This window comes from Trichechus manatus, unplaced genomic scaffold (assembly GCF_000243295.1).
Source record: "Trichechus manatus latirostris isolate Lorelei unplaced genomic scaffold, TriManLat1.0 scaffold00027, whole genome shotgun sequence".
Classification (NCBI taxonomy): domain Eukaryota; kingdom Metazoa; phylum Chordata; class Mammalia; order Sirenia; family Trichechidae; genus Trichechus; species Trichechus manatus.
This window is the reverse complement of record NW_004443963.1, coordinates 1,499,768-1,527,232: the sequence shown is the minus strand read 5'-3', so window position 1 is coordinate 1,527,232 and position 27,465 is coordinate 1,499,768. Positions and strand designations below refer to the sequence as shown.

Genomic DNA, 27,465 nt, shown 5'->3' with positions numbered 1-27,465 from the left:
TTGGTCTAGATTAGTCCAGAAAGCCCTAAGGAGTTCTCAGGCTCTTCCAAGAGGCTGTTGAAGTTAAACAGTCCCTGGCTGATACAAACAGTTATGCACTTGGCTGTTAAGTGAAAGGTTGGAGGTTCAAGACCACCTAGAGGCACCTTGGAAGAAAGGCCTGGCAATCTACTTCCAAAACATCAACCATCGAAAACCCTAGGGAGCACAGTTCTACTCTGACACACACGGGGTGGCCAGGAGTTGGAATTGACTTGACGACAACTGGAAATCATCTGTAGACCACCTGAACTCAAACGATAATCCCAAATCTTTTCTAACTTTGCAGAAAAACGAATTTAAAGAATTAGAGCTTTTTCAGGGCACAGAAGACGAAAGGAGACCTTCTAGGCTTAGGCACTTTCTAGAAGAACCTTTGATTTGGCTTGTAAGGTGATCACTGGGCAACAGTCAACTGTGTGCTGCTGAGCAGCTGACAGTGAGGTGTGATGGAAAGGGCACCTGGGCCAGGTCTTGTCACAGCTCTCCTCTGAGCACTTGGGTAGTGGTCATCTCACTTCTCTGACCCTCAGTTTCTTCACTGATCAAATAGCGATAACATGACTCCTATTCCTAAAACTCCTAGGGTATTTTTTTGATCCACAGATGGGATTATCGCATGAATGCATATAAAAAAATTGCCCATTCCTGGTTCTGTCTCTTACCAGACATTAGGTTTGGAGCCTGGCCTCTCGCTCTCTGCCTTCAGTTTCCTCGCCTGTAGAAACAGGGGCTGCAATCACTCAGTTTGTCCCAAACTTGTTCAGGTGGCAGTGCAGATGACCAGAAGTCCCATCATCTGAATTTAGCATTCACTCACTTATCCATTCATCTATTCCACAAATCCTTGAGGGTGAACTATGTGCCAGGAATGACCCACCAGTTACCAGTTGCCATCAAGTTAACTCTGACTAACGGCGACCCCATGTCTGTCAGAACTGTGCTCTGTGGGGATTTCAATGGCTGATTTTTCAGAAGCAGATCACCAGGTCTTTCTTCCTAGGCACCTCTGGGTGGACTTGAACCTCCAACCTTCAGGTTAGCAACTGAGTGTGTTAACTGTTTGCACTACCCAGGAACTATCCTGTTGTCAGGTGCCATCGAATTCATTTTTCACTTACAGCGACCCCATGTGACAGAACAGAATTGTCCCATCGAGTTGTCTCTACATAATCTGTACAGAAGCAGATCCCCAGGTCTTTCTCTCATGGAGAGGCTGGGTGAGTTCGAACTGCCAACCTTTCAGTTAGAAGCTGAGCGCTTAACCTTTGAGCCACCAAGGCTCCTAGGTGCTGGAAATACAGCAGTGAATAAAATGGACTAGATCCCTGTCTCCATGGAGCTGAAGTTCTACTGGGGAGACAGACACTCAATAAACACGTAGATATATACTATTTCTGCAGTGTGCTTTGAAGAAGAGTAAAGAGAAAGGAAAAAGAAAGTAAATGTGGGAATGAGATGCTATTTTAGATAGACTGGTGTCTTTCTGAGAAGGTCATATTTGAGCAGAGACCTGAAGAAAGGGCAGGAGAAAACCATTGCCGCATACAGGGAGAACATTCCAGGCAGGAGAAGAGTAAAGGCAAAGGCCCTGAAGCATACATATGCTTTATTGAGTACGAAGGATACGTAAAATTGGTGGGGCTCCTTGCATCTGCTCTGTATTCCCTTAGCTAACTATCTGGATATCACTTTCTCATAACTATTCTGTTATGAAAACAAAGCAAAATTTTGGGTCAAATATAATGGTAGGAGATATTAATTTCCAACTGAGAACTCAGATAAGCCTCTTAGAGAAAAAAAAATCATAGTGCATGTGTAAGAATAGTAGTGGTAGTGGTGGGAACAGCTGACATGGTGCTGGGTACTGTTTTAAGGCATTTACATACATTAAATCATTTAATCATCACACTAACCCTATAAGGCAGGCATTATTCATTGTGGACAAGGAACTAAAGCACAAAGAAGCTGGTTGTCTTAGCTAAGGTGACACGGTGATTAAAGAATGAAGTCTGGACTCTTACCACAGCAGCTTTGCTTCAGAACCACTACTCACATGAGTGCAGACGTATAATCTATCAGGAGGGAAGTAGTAGCTAACACAAAAGTATTTTCTCATGGACTCAATTCCGTTGTCACTTTATTTGTTGAAAAAAATGCTTGGTGAAATATTGGAATCCAAAGTACAGTGCATATGGTTCCCTCTCCAAAAAGATCCTAAAATTAATGTAAGGTCAGCAGTAAGAGCAAACATGAAGCTTGGTTCTGCCCCTTACTACCTGTGTGATCCTAGGCACAGTATTTCATTCATGAGCCTCAGTTTCCTCAGTTGTAAAATGGGAACAATATCTACATTGCAAGGTAGTTCTGAAGCTGACATGGTTGTGTAGTAGTGGTTCATTCAGTAAGTGAGGATTTCTTCCTTCTTTCCATAGATACAGAATGCCTGGTGGACATTCTGGTAACCCATAGCTGTTGCTAGAATTTCTTGGTGTATCTGGAATCTAATCGCTGAAATTGGTGGGGAAATGTACATTTCTAGAAGGTTAAAGGGCTCAAAGTAATCGCTAAGCAATTTCTACTACTCTCAGTGTGGCTGCCATCCAACCAGCTGTGTGTCACTGGGCAAATGACTTGCACTTTTCTGAGTTTCCTCTAAAAAACGAGGGCATATGTCTCTAAAAAGGCTTTCTGCCTCTATTATTCTTGGTTCCCATTAGGGACATATCAGAATCTGTGAGTGTAGTTCACAAAAGCTCTTAAGCTGATTCTGATGCAAACCCCTCTCCACAACTCAAGCACACACACACTTACACACACTTGTACCCTGGCGGAGAGAAGGCTCGGAGGTACTGTATGTTCCTACACAGTCACAATGTTCATTTCCTGGAGATGCCATTAGCATCAGCGACAGGTAATTGGTGTGTGAAATGGTCACTCAGTCCTCCTTAAAAAAATCAACCAGTTGCCACAGAGTCGATTCTGACTCATGGCAACCCCATGTGTTGCAGAGTAGAACTGAACTCCACAGGGTTTTCAATGGCTGTGATCTTTTGGAAGCAAACTGCTAGGACTTTCTTCTGAGGCGCCTCCAGATAGATTCACACCAATAACCTTTGAGTTAGCAGCCAAGCAGTTAGCTGTTTGTGCTACCCAGGGTCTGCCACTCCTCTTTAGCTGACCTTTAAATAAGGTTTCCCGAGGACTCCATCCAGGGCTCTAGTCTTACTCTACCTGTTTTCCCTGGATGAGCTCATCCTTTCCCAATGGCTTTAGATGTCACCTGTAGTCTGACACCTGTCTGATTCATATCTTTGGCCCAGGCCTCTCTTCTGAGCTGCAGATTAGCACAGCCAGTGGCCAACATGACATCTGCCCTTGGCTGTCTTACTGGCATGTCAGACTCAACCTGTCTAAAATGGATTCTAATCCCTGGCAAACATGCTCCTCTCCTTGGTGCTCCCGGATTTGGGAAATGGCACAACCATCCACCCAGTTGCTCAAATCTAGGAGTCACCTTTGACTTCTCCTTTTTCCTTATCCCATATCCAGTTAGTCATCAAGTCTTATTGATTCTACTTCTTTTATTTCTCTCAAATCTGTCCACTTTGCTCCATGTCCATGGCCTTCCTTCTCCTTTATGTCACCATCATTGGTCTCCTTAAATACTGCAATGGCCTCATAGCTGGGCTCTCCCCAGTTTCATTCTTGCCTTATGTATTGTCACTAACAACAAATAAGTCTTTAAAAATGTATTGTGACCCATGGTTTCCCATTGCTCTCTGGAAAATCACTGAAGTGGCCAATGTATGATCCAGTCACTCCCTCATCTTTGCCACATTTCCTCTCTCTAGGCTCTAGACACACTGGACTTCTTTCTTCCCCAAACTGTCAAGCTCCTGACAGTCTCAGGGTCTTCTCACATGCTGTTCTCTCTGCCTGTTAAATTCCTACTCCTTCAGGTCTCAAGTCATGTGGTAGACAGAATTCCAAGATGGCTCCCAAGATTCCTGCCCCCTGTTGTACATGCCCTGTATAATCACCTCTCCTTGTATGTGGGTGGAACCTGTGACTCTGATGGGGTATCACTCCTGTGGTTAGGACGCTAATCAGCTGACTTTGAGTAAATCAAGAGGGAGATTATCCTGGGTAGACCTGAGCTAATCAGGTGAGCTCTTAAAAGAGGATCTAGCAGTTACAGAGATTCTCCTAGTGGCTTTGAAGAAGTAAGCTGCCACGTGAGAGAGCTTGTGAGAGCCACATTGGCAAGGAATTGCAACTAGTCTCTAGGATCTGAGAGCAGCCCCTGGCTGACAGCTCACAAGAAAATGGGACCTCAGTCCCACAACCAGGAGGAACTAAATTCTACCAACAACCACACAAGAGGACCTTGAGCTCCAGAAAGGAACGCAGCCTGGCTGACACCCTGATTTCAGCTTTGTGAGACACTGATCCAAAAGCCCTGTTGGCCTGAACATGGACCCCTGATTCACAGAGACTATGAGATCATAAATGTATGTTGTTTTAAGCCATTATTGTTGGGTGCCGTCAATTCTGTAATCTTTATGGGAGTAGGTCACCAGGTCTTTTCTCCCCTGGAATTGCTGGTGGGTTCGAATCGCTGACCTCTTGGTTAGTAGCCAAGCACTGAACCGTTACGCCACCACATCTCCTTAAATCTGTGGTAATCTCTTAGACACAAAAGAAAACGTAAACATGTCGTATTTCAGCTACTTAACCCTGTATTTTCCTGTTGTCTCTGTGAGACGGTGCAGCCCCACCACGGCTGTAGTTCCATAACCTAGTATACTACTACCAAGCACACAGTCATTGAGAACAAATGTTTCCTAAAGTAATTTATGACCATCATGGGATCTAAGCTAGGAGCAGCTTTCTCGCATTATTGATTACCTGGTTAAAATACTATTATTAGACTGAAAAAAACTTTATCTTCTTGTTACCACAGAGTTTTCAATGCCGTTTAAATTTGTGAGAAGCTCAAGTAAACCCCCTATATAGGCCACATTCAGGAGACGTCCCACGCTGGTGAGCTAAGCACAAATCTTTGTATGTTTCATCAGAGGTTTTCTGTGTTGCAATTAAGTGAACACTGATGGAACATGCTCTTGGTTACTCTGCATCAACTGTGGTGATCCCTACATCAAGCCCAGGATACTTACTGTGTCAGGGTATCTGAGGAAATCAATGTTTGGTATATCGGTCAAGATGGGCTAAGGTATGCTGCAGCAAAAAATAACCCTGAAATATCAGTGACTTAAAATGGTAGAGCTCTACTGTCAATACAGTAGCCACTAGTGACATGTGGCTATTGAGAACTTGCAATATAACCAATCCAAATTGAGATGTGCTATATGTGGAAAATACACACCAAATTCTGAAGACCTAGTATAAAATAATAAAAATAGAATGTAAAATATCTCCATAGTTTTTATATTGATTACACATTTAAATGATAATATTTAAAGATTTATTGGGTTAAATAAAATATATTATTAAAATTAATTTTACTTGTTTCTTTTTACCTTTTTAATGTGGCTACTAGAAAATTTAAGATTGTATTATTCTATCGAATGGCGTTATGATAGAGGTTCATTTCTTGCTCATACGACATGCCCCCTGCAGGTCACTTCATTTTAGTGGCTCGGTGATTCAGGCTGATGGTCACTGTGCCACAGGGAAGGCAGTGCTCAGGAGGGTCTCACAAGGACATACCCAACCTTTGCACCCAGTTCATTAGACACAGCTAGTCATATGTGAGCACAAGGCCACCAGGAAGAGAAATTATATCTGTTAAATAACACTGATGTAGAATATCCTTCCCCTATATATAGGGTCACTATGAGTCAGAATCAACTTGACTGCAAGAGGTTTGGTTTTGGGTATCACATTCTACCACTCATCTGTCAGTTTGACATACTGTGGTAGCTTGCATATTGCTACGATGCTGGAAGCTATGCCACCGGTATTTCAAATACCAGCAGGGTCACTCATGGTGGACAGGTTTCAGCAGAGCTTCCAGACTAAGACAGACTAGGAAGAAAGGCCTGGTAATATACTTCCAAAAATTAGCCAATGAAAACTCTATAGATCACAACAGAATACTGCCTGATACAGTGTTGGAAGATGAGCCCCCTAGGCTGGATAGCACTCAAAATACACAGTGGTCACAACAATGGTCTTCAGCATACCAATGATCATGAAGATGGTGCAGGACTGGGCAACATATTGTTTTGCTGTACACAGGGTCACCATGTGTTGGAGCTGACTCAACAGCAACTAAGAACAACAATTACTTTCTTAGAGTCACAATATAGCTACGGTGTAAATCAAATATCTACCTCACAACACAATCACTCACAAACACTTAAAGATAAATCACTTAAAGATAACCTTAACAACCAGGCACTATGTTGGACCCTACCAAAAAAGATCAAGCTCGTTGCCTTCGAGTCGATTCCAGTTCACAGTGACCCTAGAGGACAGAGTAGAGCTGCCCCATAGGTTTCCAAGGAGCACCTGGTGGATTCGAACTGCCAACCTTTTTGGTTAGCAGCCGAACTCTTAACCACTACTCCAGCAGGGTTTCCATGTTGGACCCTAGAAACACAGCAAAGGCTAAGATATGATCTTGGACCTCAGGAAACTCACAATTCAGCAGAACAACTATCATACTAACTATAAATAACGCGATCGATATGAACAGAAGTTGGTATGTCCTATGGGAAGCATAAGAAAAGTGCTCCATTTGTGCATGCTCCCCACATGCAGCATGTAAGCAAGGTCATTCCTGATCTATAAAACTCCAAAAGTCATTTCATTTGTTACAGACCATCATAACGTTTCCCTACTCCTTCAAGGTGGTGTACTAGATAAGATGAACTTTGGGACAGCCTTATCATCATAGTTATGTTCTTTATTACCATAAATGATCCTCCCACTGATAACTATTCACAGTTATGACCTAGTCAGTAACTCATGTGTCATTATGCCCTTAATAAGCTGCAGTGATTAGCAGCCATGAAATAAGCATGACCCTGAAAGGACAGAGGAATGGAGTATCTGCTGCTAGTGAAAGAACTTAACTTTGGAAATGCTTTTAGATACACTTGGAAAAGGTTATGACATCCTTCCTAGGTCAGGTGGTTGGTCGGTGGGTTGGTCCGTCTGTCTGTCTCCTATCTATCTATCTGTCTACCTACCTACCTACCTACCTACCTACCTATCTACCTATCTATCTATCTACTTAATCTTGGTGGAATGTGATCAAAATTAGAGGATATAATAATGCACATAGTGATATAGTTTACAAAGTGTTTTTTACCTAAAAGTTATGAATAAACTGTAAAGAAGCAATACTCATATGATTTCTGATAACAGAGAAATCTAGCGACAATTTAAGATGACAAAGACTATACCCCATCTCATATCAATTCTTCATTGATAGAATGTTGATATAACTACCCTTGCCTATTTTATAGGGCTAAAATATATATACTCATAATGCATGTGAAATCATGGTGCATGGGCGCCATTAGTGCATCGCTGGCATCTGGTTCTCTTCTTCTGGGCACGTGGAAGACTGAGCTTCCTGGTCTACTGGGTAGGCTGGAGCCTATGCTGAGTTCTAGCCCCTGAGTTGTGAGAAGAAGCCTTGAAGCGCAGGTGTGTGGCTCTCAGTCCCTGGCACTAAGGCCAGTGTCTACATGAAGCTTCTGTCAGGCAGGATCCCTGGTAACTACAAACAGCAGCACCTCCCTTGCCCTCCTGATACCAAGAAATAAGGTCTGTTGCCTGAAGCTACCGAGATGACAAAGCCCTGAGTGACATGTAAAGGTGATATAAAGCTATGGAATGGGGTCAGAGCACCCAGGGGGATAGAGACACACAAGAAAAAGGGACCCAGGGCCAAGCCTTAGTTAGGACCCCTAACATTTAGAGATCAAACAGAAGAGGAAGGTGAGCAAAGGAAATTGAGAAAAAGCCAATGAAGATAGGAGAAATCCAGGAGAGCATGAGATGTCACCACGGGCAAGAGAAGAAGAATTTTCAGGAGGAAGTGGTCCATCATGTGGAATGCTGATGCTAGGGCCAGAAGATAACAGAGATGGCATGACCACTAGATTTGGTCATGGGTGAGCTTTATAAAAGCCAATTCTGTGGAATGGCGAGGGAGAAGATGAGATTGAGTATGAAAAGAGAATGGTAGGTGAGGAAATGGAGATAGCGATGATAGACAAATCTTTTGAGAAGTTTTGCTGTGGAGAAGACAAATGGGGCAGTAGTTAGAGGAGAACATGAGGGTCAAGGGACTTTTCTTTTTAAGCTATGAGTTACATGTTTGGAATGACTGAGTAGAAGGGAAAAACTGATAATGCAAGAGAGGGAAACAATTACAGGAGCAAAGTCCATGAGAAGGTTAATGGGAGGGGATTCAGTCTCAATAGGAGGGCTCCTAGAACAGCAGCAGACACTTCATATATAGTAATGGGAGGAAAGGCAGAGAGTGTGGGTATAGTTGCAGCAGATCCTGTTCAATTGCTTCTATTGTCCATCTAAGTATAGGCAAGGTTATCAGATGAGCCTGCAGAGGTGGTGGTGGGGTGGTATTCAGAATAAGGAGTGAGAGAATTGAGAAGCAAAATAAAGCATGGAATAACAGTTGGCCAACTCCCTCACCTCTTCAAGTCTTTGGTCAAATGTCACCTTCTCATCAAGTCCTGACCTCTCACCCAACAACCTATTTAAAATTACTGTCCCATTCATGCCCAGTACTCTCATACTCTCATACCCTGTTCTACTTTTTCTGTTGCCCCACCATTTATCATCTTCTAACATACTCTGTTATTTACTTATTTATTATATTTATTTCTTACTGTCTCCTCAATAGAATGTGAGCTCCACAAAGACAGGGTTTTTTTGTTTTGCTCATTGGTGTAACCTAAGTGCCAAGAATTGTGCCAAACACTGTATATTGATTGATTGAAATAAAAAAAAAAATGAATGAACGAATGAATGGGAAGAAGAAAGCTAGTTAGGTAATAGGGACAGGGAGAAAGCAAACCTACTAGAGAAGTGTAGTAGGCCAACTGGCCACTGTTGGTACCATTTGAGACTGGTCATGATTTAAAAAAGTGTTTTTTTTTGTTTTTTTTTTTCCCAGCAACATTCAGCCACTCAGGTACATAGGTACAGGAACAAAGAAAGGTGGGGTTTAATCAAGGTGAGGGGTTTGCAAGGCATATAAGTCAAAGCAATAAAGAAAAGTGAGAAAATTCAGTTGCTTGAAAAGTGAGCAGTCATAATGATGTACTATGGAATCGAACTGAAGTAATAAGCGAAATAAAATGATGGTTAAAAAATGGCTGGGACAGCTAATCAGCATGCTCATTATCATATTCAATGTACTTTCAATGACATTTTGGAATATTTCAACCCATTCAAAGCAAGTTTCAGTTCCAAGTATTGGCTTCAAGTATTTAACAGTTTTCTGAGAACTTTCTTTCCCTAGAGAAACTTTATTTTAAAGGGGGATAAAGATACAACCTTGTGAAGTATAAATGGAAAAATAAAAAAGAAAACCATAAACTAAAATTCAGATTTCAGTACTTACTTGCTGATTGCTAATCTTTGTTTTGCCAATCCAATAATGTATTACGTGACATAAAGAATCAAGGCTAGTAGTTTTCCATTAACTGGAGATTGTACAGAGAATTGCTATGCGGGAGATCACCCCAAGAATCAAAAGTAATTGTGAAAGCCTCATAGAGGGTTATCCTTTCAGAAGGTATACAGTTTTATCCATGAGTTACTGGATGAAGGACAAGATCTCACCAGACCCACAGGCACTTATTAAACTTTGAAAAACTGAATTAAGGCAGCCTCAAATGATAGCCAAAGTGATTTACTGCTGTCCAATCCAAAATAATATCGCTCACTGAACCAAGAACCTAGAGACCGAGGAGGAGGAGAAACCCCAAGAGGAGACATAATGCATTTCCGAAACACTACTGGGCACAAGGTCTCACCATGTGTGGTTTTCTTTCCAGCCTGCTGGACTGCTAAGGTCAAGTAAAATTGTGTACAGTAGTTTCATTCTTCTGTCTTCTTTACTCTCTGTCTTGTTTGAATTTCTTTTTAATTTCAACATGTACAGAAAAAGTCAGATTGGAGAATGGGGCTGTAAAACAAAGGACTCTAGTGTGCAGTAACATCATCTTCTCAGAAGACCGTACTGATATTGGTTAGGTTTGCAGGTAAAAGCTGGCAGAGCTGGTTTCGTAAAACCTTTGGCCTGAAGGAAACCCAGCAATAAGATGACTGTTTATTTAAATAGAAGCACAACAAAATGGATTTGCTTTCAAGGCTGAATTATGTCCCCCAAAAGGATATGTTGAAGTTCTAACATCTGTTACCTGTGAATGTGACCTTGTTTGGAAATACGGTCTTTGAAGAAGATGTTATTAGTTAAGTTCACTTGGAAGTAGGGTGGATCCTAATCCAATATGACTGGTGTCCTTATAAAAAGAGGAGAAGAAACACAGAGACAGAGAGACACAGAGGGAAGGCGGCCATGAGCAGATGGAGGTAGAGATCTGAGTGATGGATAAAGCCAATGAATGCCAAGGTGTGCCAGGAACCATCAGAAGCTAGGAAGAAGCAAAGAAGGATCCTCTCCTAGGGACTTCAAAGGGAACAAGGCCCTGCTGATACCTTGAATTTGGGCTTCTAGCCTCCATAACTATGAGACAATGAATTTGTGTTGTTGTGAGCCACCCAGTTTGTGGTACATTGTTATGGCAGCCCTAGAAAACTAATACAAAAGCTACTAGATTAGATTATTCTGAAAAAAAAAAAAAAGACGAAAATATGCATACCTGACCACAATAAGTCCTACCATTAAGGCCTAGAAGAACAATTATATCTGATATGAACTGTATTCATGGGAAATTGCTTAATGAGCATAAGCAATGTAAAAATCAAAATGAAATGATGAGTCGGACACTGTACTAGGCTCTGTGGGGAGAACTGGTGTAGTCCTCAGGGCTTCACCCTCCAACTGGGGAAGAAGACATGTGCACAAGCCTTTGCTCAAGTTTTCAGCCTGCAACGTCATGCCCCTCTACTTTCCTGCTCCATAAATGCCTATTCATCCTTCAAGAACCAGGTACCTCCTCTAGCCTTACCAAAACCCTTGGGAATAGTATGAAATTCCCTTAGTGCTTTCACAGAAATTTTTCAGACTGTATTCTAATTGTTCTACATCTCTCCTTATCACTAGTCAAGGAGCTCCTCAAACACTGAGCATATTGTGGCAGGTTGTTTTTCCAAAGATGACCCCAACAATATCCTTATCCCACATGTCTTCTAGAACCCTGCCACTCTCCATCAAGAGGTGGAATCTATGTCCCCTTCCTTTGATCCTGCCTCAGTTGATGAAGTATAATGCTTCTGGGGCTAGGTCATAAAAATGCTTTCTCCCTTGTTCTCTTGGGACATTTGTTCTTGGACCCCAGCCACCACATCACAAGGAAGCCCAAGCAGCCTGTGGAGAGGCCCAGATGGAAAGAACCAAGGCCCACAGCCCACAGTCCACAGCCCAGCTGAGATCTCAGCTGACAGCCAACACAAACTTGCCAGCTATCTGAGTAAGCCATCTTGAAAGGGGATCCTCCAACTCCACGTAGTTCTGCCCCAGCTGATGCCCCATGGAGCAAAGAGAGGCCATCTATGCTGGGCCCCGCGCAAGTGCAGATTCGAGAGCAAAATAAATGAGCGTTGTTGTTTTAAGTCAAAAGTCTTGAAGCTGTTTGTTACGCAGCAATATATAACTGTAACATTCATCATTATTCATTTTTGATTCTCCGGTACCTGTTGCAGTATTGGAAACAACAGACACTGAATACATGTGTGCATGCTGACTGATACTCTAACACTACAGGGGCTGGGAGTGGTAGAGGGAACCTTCTTCTTTTGCTTTATTCCTCTTGTTGGCAATTGTGGAGGAAGAAATTTTCAACTTTTCTTTCCTCCTTCCCCTGCATCATGGACGGTTTCCTTTTGCAGGCCTGTGACTGCTGCTGTCTGACTCTCAAAGTAAAGATTTGGTCAAGATGAATTATTTCAGCTCTGCTTTGAACAAAGAGAACTGTCTAATGTTAGCATCAGAACAAAGGTGTGGGTGTGAGGGAGGAGTGTGACTGTGGGCAATTTACTCCGCTACGGTCATGTGAAAAACCAGAAATAGCTACCCCACCATCATCTTGAAGGGCACATGTTAGGGTTCATTTCTTACACACTGTAAAACCATTCAGGTATTACAGAGATGGGGCTGGCATTGCCTTAAACGAAGGGAGAGGTGGCAGTCAAATCTGTTAAGAGGAAGGTGGCTGTGTTATACTGTTTGTTGTCAACTCGACATCTCTGCTACCCTTTCTGAGGTCTCCGCTGCATTGCCAAGGGGAAGCTGGGAACTATGTTTCCCAGAGTCCCCTTCCCCAAGTGCATCTGGGTTACAGTTGGCTAATGAGTGGTGCTCAGGAGAGACTGGAAAGTAGGAACAAACAAACAAAAAAACCAAACCCCTTGCCATCTAATTGACTCCTATTCATAGTGACTCTATAGGACAGAGTAGAACTGCCCCATAGAGTTTCCAAGGAGTGGCTGGTGGATTCCAACTGCTGACACTTTGGTTAGCACAGCCAAGCTCTTTACCACTGTGCCACTGAAGGAGAGGATATTCTTCTCTGAGGGAGGCAGTTACAGAGTTGTGTAGGAAGGTGTGAGGTTCAAAGCAGTTGCTAGTGAGCTTTTGAGAACCACCCGTGCCACAGACAGACATCCTTGAGATCCCCCAGTGGTTTCCAGGCCAGATCCTGGTTGTTGTTGTTGTTAGGTGTCACTGAGTCATTCTTATTCACAGCGACCTTATGTACAACAGAACCAAACACTGCTTAGTACTGCGCCATTCTCACAATCGTTGTTATGCTTGAGCCCATTGTTGCCCACCTGTTTTGGTGCTTCAGGCTGAAGTATTTGCAGGTAGCCACTCTGACCTTCACTCCCCAGTCTTTACAGCAGCGGTGTAAGCCTCTGTATTAAACACTTCCCTCTTGAAATGCACAGAATGGCTTGTTTTCCTGCAAAACCCCAACTTGAAGAGGGAACAAGAAGTTACAAGCCCTAGCGAAGGATTTCAAAGAAAAAACTTTGGGGGTATGGGTATGCAAAAGTTTGGAAGACCACAAAAGAGGTAGCACTCTGAGTGGAAGCTGAATAATGGCAAAGAACAAGTTGAGGAGGAGTATGCATTCAGGTCAGGCCTCTCCAAAAGTCCCCAACACTGGTCATTGCAGTTGACATGTGCCCCTGCTGTGTGCCCTGGGAGAGGTCCTTTAGATGCAAACACCACCGTCTTTCCCCTCCCCTAGCCAAATCCAGTTGGTTCTGGCTTCTATAGCTCACCCCACCCCCAACTCAGTTGTTCCACTTACTCTTCCCATGCTCATCCCAGCTCATACCCTTTCCCATCAGGGGAAATACAAGGCAAACATAACCCTAACAGTGGAAAAGCTCTGAACTGCCTTAGAGAGTTGGGCTTAGAAAGGCAAATCCAATTTCCCTCTGTGTTTAGTTCACCCATTATCTTAGAGTTTCTCCTTGAACTTCCTAATGAAACAATGACTCCTTCCCAGTATTCTTGCAGATTTTCTCCACAGCCCTCATCATACCTGACATACTTGTTTATTTTAATGCCTCTCTTCCCTTACTAATAGTAGACGCTAATCGTAGACAAGAATGAGTGAACGAATGACTCCATCTGGAACTGGAGTCATGAGACACCACTGACTGCTCTTAAAATATGTCTAAAACAGGACAGACGAGTTAAGCCTTGGTCCCTGCCTGCAGGGCAGTGTTATATCATCATTTTGCAACTAAAACATATCAGGCTTAATAGAATTTATCTTATACAATTCATCTTTTCCAAAAGTGTCCACATGCAAGGATTACAAGCAAGAGACCATGGATTTACAGTCCTCTGTACTGCTTCAAAACTGTTATGTCTCTCCATCCTATTAATGAAGGTTTGTTGTTATTGTTGTGTGCCATCGAGTAGATTCCGACTCATAGTGACCCTATAGGACAGGGTAGAACTTCGTCGTAGGGTTTCCTAGGCGATAATCTTTAAGGGAGCAGATAGTCAGGTCTCTTCTCTTGTGGAGCAGCTGGTAGGTTCAAACCGTCGACCTCTGGGTTAGCAGCCGAGCGTTTAACCATTGTACCACCAGGGCTTCCTTCATTAATGAATAATTAGTGTCATATACATAGAAGAATGAACAAATCTTTCTTGGAAGAAGTATAGCCAGAATGTTCCTTAGAAGTGAGGATAGTGAGACTTTGTCCTTGTACTTTGGACATGTTATCCAGAGGGACCAGTCCCTGGAGAAGGACATCATGCTTGGTAAAGTAGAGGGTCAGCGAAAAAGAGGAAGACCCTCAGGGAGACGGATCGACACAGTAGCTGCAACAATGGGCTCAAACAGCAATGATTGTGAGGATGGTGCAGGACTGGGCAGCGTTTCATTTTGCTGTACATAGGGTCGCTATGAGTCAGAAGCAACTCAATAGCACCTAACAACAACAACAAAATAGTGTACACGGCATAATTTTCAACAATTTGAAATAACACAAGAAAAACAACACAAAACAAATACCACCATAAAGAAAGAACTTCAGTTCATTTGGTTCATTTCATAGTTGCAACAATACAATATGATGACAGTGCAAAATGTGTTCAATTTAGACAGCATAGAAGACCGTTCTGATTAAGTTTCTTCTCGCGGGATATAACAATAGGTTATAATATAACTTCAGTTCTTTAGCTGTAATGGATTTCTTTTTTCTCTTAAAGTTGTTTTGTTTTGAAAGAAGACAAATTTATGCATGAGTCAGACAAATTACGTATTGATTTAGAATAATTCCTTGAGTAAATAATCTTTTAAGATAACTTTGTACTGGTCATCTTGACCTGGCAACAGAAATGTTTTGATTAAACTTTGTCTTCCTCACAAGCAAAAGCAGTTGAGGAAATAATAATTAGGCTCTCAGATCTTTAAAGTGGTCTCAGAAATTAGAGTGAGAGAGAGAGAGAGCACAAGAGGGCAAGAGAGAGCCCCCACTTAGAATGAAACTGCCTAGAGGAGACAGCCCGACTTCTGATGGACTAAAATGGGGTTGCAGCTGGTGACACTGTAAGAGGACTGAGTCCTGGTGACAAGATGGGACTATTACCATTGGGATCTCTTGCCATCCACCAGATCCTTTCAGCTTTCCCTAGACACAGGGCCCTTTGTCTAAGAGATGACCCCAGCACTGTATCCATCACCAGCCTTGTCAAATCTAAGAGGCTGACAGCCTGAGATCAGAAAACAAGGATGACCAGTGTTTGAAGCCACTCTGTTCTTCATCATCAACAACAACAAACACTTATCGAGCACTTCCTATGTGCCAGACTCATTTCCAAGCATGCTATAATGTATCAACTCATTTTATCCTCCTAACAGCCCTGTGAGATAGGATTATCTGCCATTTACTTAATGAAGAAACTGAGGCACAGAGAGGTTAAGACGTTTGCCCAAGGTTATTTACTTAGTAAATGGATCCAAATCCCAGTTGTCTAGATTGAGAGGCCTGTCTTAACTTACCCTATTCTTCCCCTAAATACATACATATCTTTTCTGATTCTAAGTGTCTGATGCTAAGAATGCTTTAATCAGTTGGTCCACACGGATGAAAGACAGGAATAGCTGTGATTAATTCTTCCAGTTACCTAATAGGGCACTGCTTGGTAGAGCAGAGGGTCAATGAAAACAACAAGATAGACTGACACAGTGGCAACAACAATGGGCTCAAGCATAACAACAATTGTGAGGATGGAGCAGGACTGGGCAGTGTTTCTTTCTGTTGTACATAGGGTCGCTATGAGCCGGAACTGACTCGATGGCACCTAACAACAACAATGGGGCACTGCAACACAGTGGTGTCACTAGGGTTGGTATCACCTGATGTGCTAACGCATGGTGTCACCCTCCCCCATGTTAACTGCCACAATATTGTGGCCAAAACTCTAGAAAATTTGACAAAATCACCCACTATAAGAACACCAGCAGCAATGAAAACAACAGGTTGTGCTTGTAGAATGTACTGATGAAACCGCACAATTCGAAGCGTCACTGTAACTGGGTAATAACGACGGCTCTGACCTGAGCAAATTACAAGGTTCAAAAAATAAATTAGCATAGAGTTTTAGCCTTATGGGTATATTGATACATGTAAGCAGGGCTTACCAAAAATGTTTTTGTTGTTACAACTAACTGAGGGGTATTTTGATAAAAAATAATAAATTTCTGCTGAAACACTGCACAAAAATTTTATATACAGTCATTCTGGTGTCACTTCCTCTGACAGTGTCAACTGATGTGGTCCACACCCCCTGCAACCCCCAGTGACATCACTGCTGCAACAAACTGCACAATGCTGGATGAAAGGGACTAACTCAGTGGTTCTCTACTGGGGACAATTTTTTCCCCATGTAGGAGACATTTGACAATGTCTGGAGATGTTTTTGACTGTCATAACTGGGTCAGAGTGCTACTGGCATCTAGTGGGTAGAGGCCAGGGATTCTGCAAAACATCCTACAATGCACAGAACATCACCCCACAATAAAGAACTATCTGGCCCAAATGTCAATGCCCAGGTTGAGAAACCTTGGAACTGAATTCAGTAGTGCTATCCAGACACTCACTGAGACAAGCTATTAATGTTTTGTAGGAAACTCAAAATTCCATTAGCTGAGCACTGGGCTACATCCTGAGGATGCAAAAACAAGTAAGACACAATCTCTACTCTCAGACTGAGTATAGTCCATCCACATAAATCTTTGCTTTACTTTTAAAGCAGAACATATGTCTACGTGCTTAAAATAACACACATTAATTATCTCACAGTTTGACTGATGGATCTCACCAGGCTGCAGTCCAGGTGTTGGCTGGGACTGCAGTCTCATCAGAAGATCAACTGGGGAAAGATCCACATCCAAACTCCCACAGGTGTTGGCAGAATTATTTTCCTTGCCATTTTACGACTGAAATCCCTGTTTTCTTTTTTCTTTTTTATTGTGCTTTAGATGAAGGTTTACAGAACAAATTAGTTTCTCATTAAACAATTAATACACATTTTTTTTTTGTGACACTGGTTGCCAACTCTATGACGTGTCAACATTCTCCCCTTCTCTGCCCTGGGTTCCCCATTTCCATTCATCCAGCTTTCCTGTCCCCTCCTGCCTTCTCATCCTTGCCCTGGGTTGGTGTGCCCATTTAGTCTCATATACATGGTTGAGCTATGCGTATTATTGTTTGTTTTATGGGCCTGTCTAATCTTTGGCTGAAGGGTGAACCTCAGAAGTGATGAAGTCCCTGTTTTCTTACTGACCATCAGCTGGGTTCCACTCTGGGGTGCTACTGGCCCCTCCATCTTTCCTTGCCATGTCGCCCTCTTCCTAGCCTTCTCACAACATGATAGCTTACTTCATCAGAGCCAGCGAGGGAGAGTCTCCCTAACACCAGCCTGCTAAGATGAAGTCTTATATAATGTAATGTAATCATGGGAGTGACATCCCATTACACTTGCCATATTCTATGGTTAGAAGCAAGAGATGTATCCTGCCTGCACTCAAGAGGAGGGGATTATACAAAAGCGTGAAACCAGGAGGCAGGTATCACAGACCTTAAGGTCTGTCTGCCACAATCACTAACCAAAATAACACAAACTGCAACCATTTGTGGGCCACCTCACAATTTTTGACCATCTGTATACCATCTACAATATTTAATTTCATATATATTTTTAAATGGACTTGCTTTTAAAAATAATTACTTTACAAAAAACTTTTATATCACAGCCATAAATAAAAAACCAATATTACTTGCCATATATAGAAGGTAATTGAACAAATACACTGAAAATAAAACAATGTTATCAAATAAAAATCAAAGTAAAAACAAACAATTAAAAAAACAAAAAGTTACATCACATGATGTATTCATGTATGTGGTCTCACTTAATCCTCACAATAACTCATGGTAAATAACTCTATTCACATTATTCAAAATGGGGAAAAAGATCAAGAGAAGTTTGGTAAACTGTCCAAGGCCACTCAGCTTGTTAGTGGTTATACTGAGATTCAAATCTATGGCTATTTAGGTCAAACTGCACAAGAACTACAGTCCAGATAGCACTCAATTTCATTGTGTACTCGTTTCCCTGGTTCCTATCTCTTTTCCTATTCACAGCTCCACCTTCCCTCACCCTGTTTCCCAACCTCTTTGACCCTAAAATCCATCTTTCCATATCAGGGATTAGCACAGCAAAAGGATAAAGAGCAAGTGTGCTCAGGTTTTAATCCTGGCTTCATTTCTTATTGACCATGTCACCTGGAGCGAGTTACTACTCTGCCTCAGTTGCCTCATCTGTCAAATGGGGATGATAATAGTACCTATTCCATCAGGTTACTGTGAGGATTAAATGATGTAATGCCGGTAGTAAACAATAAATATGAGCATGAAACTTTTCATGATACTATTTTTGCCATCATCTCATAGCAAAATGCCCAAGATACCCAACCTTGAGTGTATATGTGTGGATCTACTGTAGTTAGATTGTTCGAGCCTACTGAGAGAGGAGTAAAACCAGAAACAATTTTAACCCACCTTTCCAAAATAAAATGTAATTTTAAAAATATCAGAACGGAAATGTTTACCATGTGAGGATCTTTTAAAAATACTGAAATCTTTGTATGGTATAGAAATGTCAAGAGAGTTGACATTTATTCTAAATTTTCTTTACTTAGTGCTTCTACTTAAAATCAATTATTTTGAAAAATTGCATCTTTTGGTGCATTTCAGTTTTTAAAGCTTACTATATTTTATGTCTTTGGGGGGCAATGTCCTTGAGTAGGACTGAGGGGATGGGATATGTGCAGAGAGTGAAGGGTTGGCCTTAGCTAGGAGCATGGACAACAGCACATCTTTAGCACTAGGGGTAGGTAGCATCTGTGGGCACAGAAGCAAGCAGGTGGAGCCATGTAGTGGAAGGAGCTTGTGTTAATTCTTCTCTGATTGCTTCAAAGACATTCAAAACGTAATCTGTTGCCACTGAGTCAATTCTGACTCATAGTGACCATATAGGACAGAGTAGAACAGCCCAACAGAGTTTCCAAGATTGTAATACTTATGGAGGCAGATCGCCACATCTTTTTCCCGTAGAGCAGCTGGTGGGTTCACATCTTCCACCTCTCAGTGAGCAGCTGAAGGCTTAACCACTGCACCACTCTTTCATAGCATCAATTTTCCCTCTCAGATGAAACTTTCCATGAGCATGAGAACATTTAGTTCAAATGAATTATTTCCATTAGCATGAAAACATGCAGCTGTTTCTCCCATCTTAACTAAAAAGAATCCCTTCTTGATCAAGTTTCTTTTTCTAACCATCACCCCACTTCTCTCCTTTCCTTTATAATGAAACTCCTTGAGTTATTTATATTTGTGGTCTCCAAATTTTCTCCTTCTATTCTCTCTTTAATACATCTTAATCATGCTATCATCTCACCTCTTCAATGAAACTGCTCTTTCTTGTCCAGCTCACCAAACCCTCCACACTGATAAATCCAGTGATTAACTTTCAGTCTTGATCTCACTCCTCCATCAGCATGTGTGACACAGCTGATGACTCCCTCCTTCCTGAAATGCTTTCTTTCAGGCATCACACTCCCTAGGTTTCCTTCCAATTTCTTGGTGGCTCCTTCTTAGTCTCTTCTGCTGGCACCTTTTTATCCCCCTCCCCCTCAACTTTGTAACACAGCGTGTCCCACGGCTCAATCCTTGGGCGTCTTCTGTTTTCTATTTGCAGTCATTCCTTTGATGATCTCATCTAGATGTATATCTCCAGCCTGGATCTCTCCCTGAATTCCAGACTCTTCTATCGTATTCAATATCTCCACTGGGGCACCTCACACTTAACATGTCTACGATGGGACCTGCTCCTCTCTGTATCTCAGTGAATGGCAACTCCCTTCTTGGAATCGTTTAAATGAAAAACTCTGGAAAAGCCTGTGAATCTTCTCTCTTAAGTTTCTCATTCTATCTCTCTGCAAATCCTATCAGCTCAACCTCTCCTCTGCTGTGCTAGACCCAGCCACTACCATCTCTACTCTGGATTCTTGCAACAAGTCTACTAACTGATCTTCCTGCTTCTATCCTTGCAACCTTCCATTCCCACCAGGCAGCCAGAGTAGCCCTGATAAAACAGAAATCAGATCTCGTCACATCTTTGCTCAAAACTCTCCAGTGGCTTCCCATGTCACTCAGAGAAAGCCAAGCTCCCCCAGTGACTGCTGAGGCCCAACATTATCTGGCTTCCATTGCCTCGCTGGTGTCATTTCTCACTGTTTTCCACCTTGCTCAATTGATTCCAGTTATACTGGCCTCTTGATTGCTCCACCAGGCACGCTCCTACCTCAGGGCCTTTGTACTTACTGTTTTCTCTGCCTGAAAAAGAGGACCACCTTTCTCAGTTTTTATTTTTTCTCCTCAGCAATTTTTGATATTTTATATATTTCACTTACTTATCCTGTGTTTAAGACTCAAAAAGGCAGGGATTTTTGTCTGTTTTGTTCACTGCTGAGTTTCTAGTGCTTAAAGCAGTGCCTGGCATAGAGTGAGTGTACAATAATTATTTGTTGAATGAATTAACTCTCATCAAAATGGTATGATTTATCTCATCATAGTTATTTTGTAATGACTGTAATGATATGGGTTTCCCCCCGTGTTCTGCAGGGCTCTAAAGGGGGAGGGTACTCCACTTACGTAACTACTACTCATACATTCCAAGTAATTCAAAAGTTGTCCGAGATTTTACTAGTTATAAAAAAGAAAAGATACATCTCTTATCGATGATAATGATTTCAAAATAGGCACCAAAGCATCAATTATAAACACAAAATTAAACATGAAATATATGTATATATGCTGTTGTTGTACGCTGTCCATTCTGATTCACTGTTGTTGTTAGGTACTGTCGAGTTGGTTCCGACTCACAGAGACCCTCTGTACAACAGAACAAAACACTGCCCAGCCCTGTCAATCGTCATTATGCTTAAGCCCACTGTTGCAGCCACTGTGTCAATCCATTTCGTTGAGGGTCTTCCTCTTTTTCGCTGACACTCTGTCTCATAGCGACCCTATAGGACAGAGTAGAACTGCTCCATAGGGTTTATAAGGAATGCCTGGTAGATTCTAACTGCCAACCTTTAGGTTAGCAGCCGTAGCTCTTAACCACTATGCCATCAGGGTTATATATTTTATAAATATATAAATTTATAAATACATATATAAATTTATGTAAATATATAAAATAGAAAGTCTGAATTAATAAATATGAATTTACCTTTAAGAAGGGACTCTCTTTAAATGGACAGATACTTAGAAGAACATCACTTGGACTTAATGATACTTTATTTGGAAACTTTGTTGTGAATTGCTCTCTCCGGGCTAATAACAAAGCTGAGTTACAGAATATTAAAGACCCAGGATGCCAACCAAGCACTTGCTTGCTGACTAATCAGGCTGGGGCAAAGGTTTTAAGAAAAATTACATTTGACTATGTCCTCATTTTTATCACAAATTAAAGATTATCTTAGTTGTGTTTCTTGATGTTCAATGTTAACAGAGATGAGGACTCTTACCGTCAAACTGTTTAGCCACAGCACCTGTCTTTACCTATTTGGAAACAGAAACCGCTACATCTGTGAAACACATTTTCCATATTTGTTGGACATTCTGACACACAGCTAGTGAAGAAGATACTAATAATTCATGAAATGTACTTAGTGTTAATCATTTCAGATGTACAAGATTCATCCTAAACTCACTAGGTTTTTTTGTTTTTTTCTTTTCCACCCTGAACTAAGTTCTTTGCTTTGGGTACTATAAAAGGTTGAAGTAACCTCTGGAAGCTGAAACAGCCATTAAAATTGCTATCTCTCTGCTGTAGTTGTTTTATAAAAAGCTTGATTTAAACAAAAGTGCTTCTAGTGGTTTCTGAATCTAATTAACACAATGTAGATAAGGATTTGTTTACTGTTCAACCAAGGGACATTTTATTTTCATTATTAATGACAGGGAAAAATTAATGTATCTATAATTCCCTGCTGCCCTCTTAGCAAGGAAGAGCCTGCAAAGGCCCTTCTTCTTGATGACCTGGACGAGGCTGTGGGGACACGAAGTGGAAGCCTGGAGGCTGAGGAAGAGCTCAGCTGTTCACATATAAAAAGGGTATGGGCAGCAGGGTAAGACTGGAAAGACTGCTTGTGAAGAAGTTTCCAGCGAGAAGAAGATTTGGCTGTTGGTAGTAGGTAGAGGTTGTGGGAAAGAGAAGAGATGCGGAAGCTGCCGCCCAGAGAAGAACTTTAGGCGGGGAGAAAAGAATGTTTAGATAAGTTTTTATACGGTTTCACTATATGGTGATATCACCCTTTATCCTAAAAAAAACCATTGCCGTGAAGTCGATTCTGACTCATAGCAACCCTACAGGACAGAATAGAACTGCCTCATAGCCCTTCCAAGGCTGTAAATCTTTACAGAAGCAGACTGCCATATCTTTCTCTTGCAGAGTGGCTGGTGGGTTTGAACCACCAACCTTTTGGTTCGCAGCCAAGTGCTTAATCACTTGCACGAGCAGGGCTCCTTTATCTTACTGCTAGTTTTTGTAGAACACATTAAAATAAACACCTAGCTATTAAAATTTATAGAGAAGAAATTGAAATTGTCCAGGATTTCACTCTGCTTGGATCAATATTCAATGCTCATGGAAGCGACAGTCAAGAAATCAAATGATATATTGCATTGGGAACATATATTGCAAAAGGCCTCTTGAAAGTGTCAAAAAACAAACAAGTTTGATGACTAAGGTGCACCTGACCCAAGCCGTGGTCTTTTCAGTTGCCTAATATGCACAGGAAAGCTGGACAATGAAGAAAGAAGACCAAAGAAGATTTGATGTGTTTCAATTGTGGTGTTAGTGAAGAATATCTAATGTACTGCAGACTGCAAATGAACAAATCAGTCTTAGAAAAATACAACCAGAATGTTTGTAAACACTTAGCAGCGAGGATGGTGAGACTTTGTCTTGCTTACTTTGGACACATCGTCAGTAAAGACCAATAGCTGGAAAGGGACATCATGCTTGGTAGAGGGTCAGCGAAAACAAGTGAAGTCTTCCATGAGATGGATTGACACAATAACTGCAACAATGGGCTCAAACATACCAACAATTGTGAGGATGCTGCACAAGTGGGCCAGGCAATGTTTCGTTCTCTTATATATACATAAGGTTGCCATGAGTCGGAGCTTACTCGACAGCAACTAATAATAACAACATTAAAATTTTAAAAAATTGTGACAAAAAAATTATCTCCTCTACAACCAAAGTCATATGAGTAGTCAGTCCATCTATCCTATCAAGGTCAGATCTGCACTGTGCAGTATAATTGTACAATAGGCAGAATAATCTTCCTCAGGTACCTGCTTTCATACACAATAGGAGATTCAGTAATAGCTATTATTTGGAAAAATATTAAGCTTTTGAGTTTTAACTAGTAAGTCATAAAATGACATTGAAAAGGCTTGTATACAAGCAGCCCTTGGAATACAGAGAATAGTTACAAAGCTTAAAATTTAAATCTAATTTAACTCAACAAAGCGATCTAGTTTTGATGGAAATCAAAATTTTGAGAGTTAGAATGGATCAGAGGGAGAACTGTCATTATTTCTACTTCTGTGGAAAGTTAGATCTTTTATTTCTTCCTAGAAAAACTCTGAAACTTAGGAATAAGAATAAAGGCTGAAGGAACTTTTTTTAAGAACAAAAATATTAATGTACTAATAGTATGAATAAAAGAGAACACACAATAGCCTCAATAAGAACTTAAAGACTAAGATTTATCAAAGACATGATCAATGAGTGTAGTAAAGATTTTCTGAAACCTCACAAAGGTGGAAAAAACAACATATTTAATTCTGTTTGATGCTCCAGGGGACCTCCAACTGGGATGGACTGTCTTTTGAGCAAGCTGGTTCTATTTCCTGATAATGAGAACCTGTTTCCCTGGGGCCACATTCATCCATCCCATCATTTTTCTAATTCTCTTGGTGGAGGCAGTCCAGAGAAAAAATACTGCTTCTGTTTTATAAATGCTCAAGAGTTGAAGTCATTCTAACAGACATGGAAAAATCCCATTTATCTGAAGTGTCCCAAGATTAGCATAATGAGTATGGGCATAATATGCCTCTAATACATGATCGAGCCAGGACACTTCATGAAATCTGTATCATTACAAAGAAAAACCTGGATGTCTGACCCCAGAGATCAATCTCTGAGTCTTGAGGGACAGAATCAGAAACAAACCAAAAACCCATTGCCGTAGAGTCAATTCCGACTCATAGTGACCCTATGGGACAGAGTAGAACTGCCCCATACGGATTCCAAGCAGCAGCTGGTGGATTTGAATCACCAACCTTTTGGTTAGCAGCTGAGCTCTCCAATATGTTCCTCTTATTCACCATGAAAAGCTGCAGAAACTCTAAACAATGATCAGGGGAAATTTGAGAAGAGGTCTGTAATTCAGTTCACAGAGCCAGGTTCTACAAATGTGCACAGTATTTCTGGGTACATAATAATCTCATCATGGATTATTATCAGAGGCCTGGTTGGGCCTCCTGTATCTTCTTTATTCAATTCTTCCTTTAAAACCCCCCATGCAAAATTCAAAATGTTTTTAATTGAATACATTTAGCTTTATGATAAAAAATAAATAAAATAAAAACTCCTGCAGAGAAGAAGGGAAGGGGAAGAGCAAATCACTGACAAAGTAACTCTTGACCTTGGGAATCTGATAAAAATAACCCAACTATCACCTAAAACTGGAATCATTCTGTAAGTTCCAGCTGTTTTTGGCCAAATCAGCCAGACAGTGAGGCTACCCAAGCTCACTAAGTTTCTCAGAATGTAAAAGGTACCTCTAGAACGGGCTGATCGCATTTGATCCAAAGTTTTCTTTAATCCATGCAATTAAAACCATCCATTCACATAGATAAACAGAGAAGCAGCCTATGTAGGAAGTCAGGTAAATAACAACACTTAGAAACAATCCATGTAATTGGAATAGAATATTTGGATTCTCTTGGAAACATTTGGCATTGAAATGCTCTCAAAGGCAAACTGTGCTGTGAAAGTCTAACTGCTGGAACATTTCCCGAGCATTGAAGATTGGCAAACCCTGACCGAATTAAATGTTCAGTTAAACATACTGGCTAATTGCTTATTTTTTAATTGCTTCTTGAAACAAACAGATGTACATCTATATATATATATATATATATATACACACACACATATATATACATATATATATGTGTGTGTGTGTGTGTGTGTGTGTGTGTGTTTGGTTTTTTTTTCTCATCCGAGCAAACTATTTACCTCTTTCTCCATTTGTAATCCTTCTGCTCTGATATTTCTTTCAAATACTTCTCTCTTTTCAGTCTGGGGGTTGGATTTTCTGTACACAAGAATGTAGTCAATTCGACACTTTCCATCTCTAAAATAGAGTCCATCTGACTTGTTTCTTTCCAGCACTGTCTGCATACAAAGAGAAAGGGACCAGTTTAAGCCACTCATGAAACTCAGCCTCAGGTAAGTAATCTTAAAAAAGTTAAAATGATTTTTTTTCATTTTGCTTTATTAAAATTACATTTTTATTAATGAAACATATAAACAAGAGGAAAAAAATAAAAATTGGAAAAGGGTAGAGTCAAATGGGTGAAAATTAAGACCCTCAACAATATCAAATGTTAGTAAGGATATAGAGCAATGGGTAACTATCATCTTCCAGAGGTGAGAGTGAAAACTGATAGAATCACTCTGAAAAACACTGGCATTATCTTGTAAAATTGAACATTTGGATATTATACAGCTATAGAGAAATTCTTTTTATGGCAACTAGGAGATATATATGAATATTCATAACAGCATTGTTCAGAATAGCAGAATGTTTAAAAAAGTGGCAACCAGTTCAAATGTCCAATAAATTGTGAAATAGTCATATGTTGTTGTTGTTATACACAACAGAACAAAACACAGCACTGCCTGGTCCTGCTCCATCCTCACAATTGTTGCTATGTTTGAGCCCGTTGTTGCAGCCACTGTGTCGATCCATCTCACAGAGAGTCTTCCTCTTTTTCGCTGATCCTCTACTTTACCAAGATAATGTCTCTCTCCAGGGACTGGTCCCTCTTGATAACATATCCAATGAAGTCTCACCATCCTTGCTTCTAAGGAGCATCCTGGTTGTACTTCTTCCAAGAGAGACTTGTTTGTTCTTCTCGCAGTTCATGGTACATTCAATATTCTTCGCCAACACCAAAATTCAAATGCATCAATTCTTCTTCGGTCTTCCTTACTCATTGTCCAGCTTTCACATTTAGTCGTATACACATATATACAGTTATATAGTGGAGTATTATATAGCAATGAAAATGAATAAACTACAGTTACGTTTAACAATAACAACGAAACTTAAAAACAATACTTATAGGAAAAAAAGCAACACACAAAAGACTTCAAATTGTATGACACCATTTTTTATAAAGTACAAAATAAAACAAATGCAAAAATAAAATTTTAAGGCTACATATGTATGTGGCAAAAGTATTTTTAGAGTTAAGAGAATTTAAAAAATGCAAAAATTCAGAAAGATAACACGTCTGACAGGGTAGAGGATGGGACTCTGATCAGCTAAAATAGTTTTAGTAATATTCTAGTTCAATGCTTCTCAAACTTTTTGCCTACAATAAGAAAAACATTTTATTTTGTGATCTATGTATATGTACATATGTACACTCACAAACATACACAATATTTGAGACGAAAGTTTCACTAAGCAATACTTAACCTTTTAACTTGTATATACTCTAATCTTTTCCATTCTATTCCATTATAAAATAGAGTTAAACCCCTTGCTGTCGAGTCAATTCCAACTCATAGCAACCTTGTCGCCATTATTTGAAAAATACCATTTTAGTTCTTAAGTTCAAGGTGTTCGTTTTATTATTCTGCTTGATAACTTACGTAAATTACAAATATTATTTTGCAATGATCAAATATTACATATAAAAAAGTAAACAACAAAAGGAATAGGTTGAATTTTTGTCCAGGCTTCTTAGGCTTGTTGTAATCATCTACAACACTTAAAAAATATACCAAGTGTAGGCCGGTCAGGCTGAAGCCATATTTCTCAG

General features: G+C 40.7%; 1 protein-coding gene across 3 annotated transcripts in view; it reads right to left on the bottom strand.

Annotated features, from left to right (window-relative positions):
- ANO4 (anoctamin 4) overlaps positions 1 to 27,465 on the bottom strand; it is a 401,164-nt gene that overhangs the window by 192,829 nt on the left and 180,870 nt on the right. For all 3 annotated transcript variants that reach the window (XM_012554834.1, XM_004373749.1, XM_023728951.1), the window contains one exon: positions 25,649 to 25,807. In XM_012554834.1, coding sequence (XP_012410288.1) covers positions 25,649 to 25,807 — 159 coding nt within the window. The remainder of the gene's footprint in view (positions 1 to 25,648; positions 25,808 to 27,465) is intronic.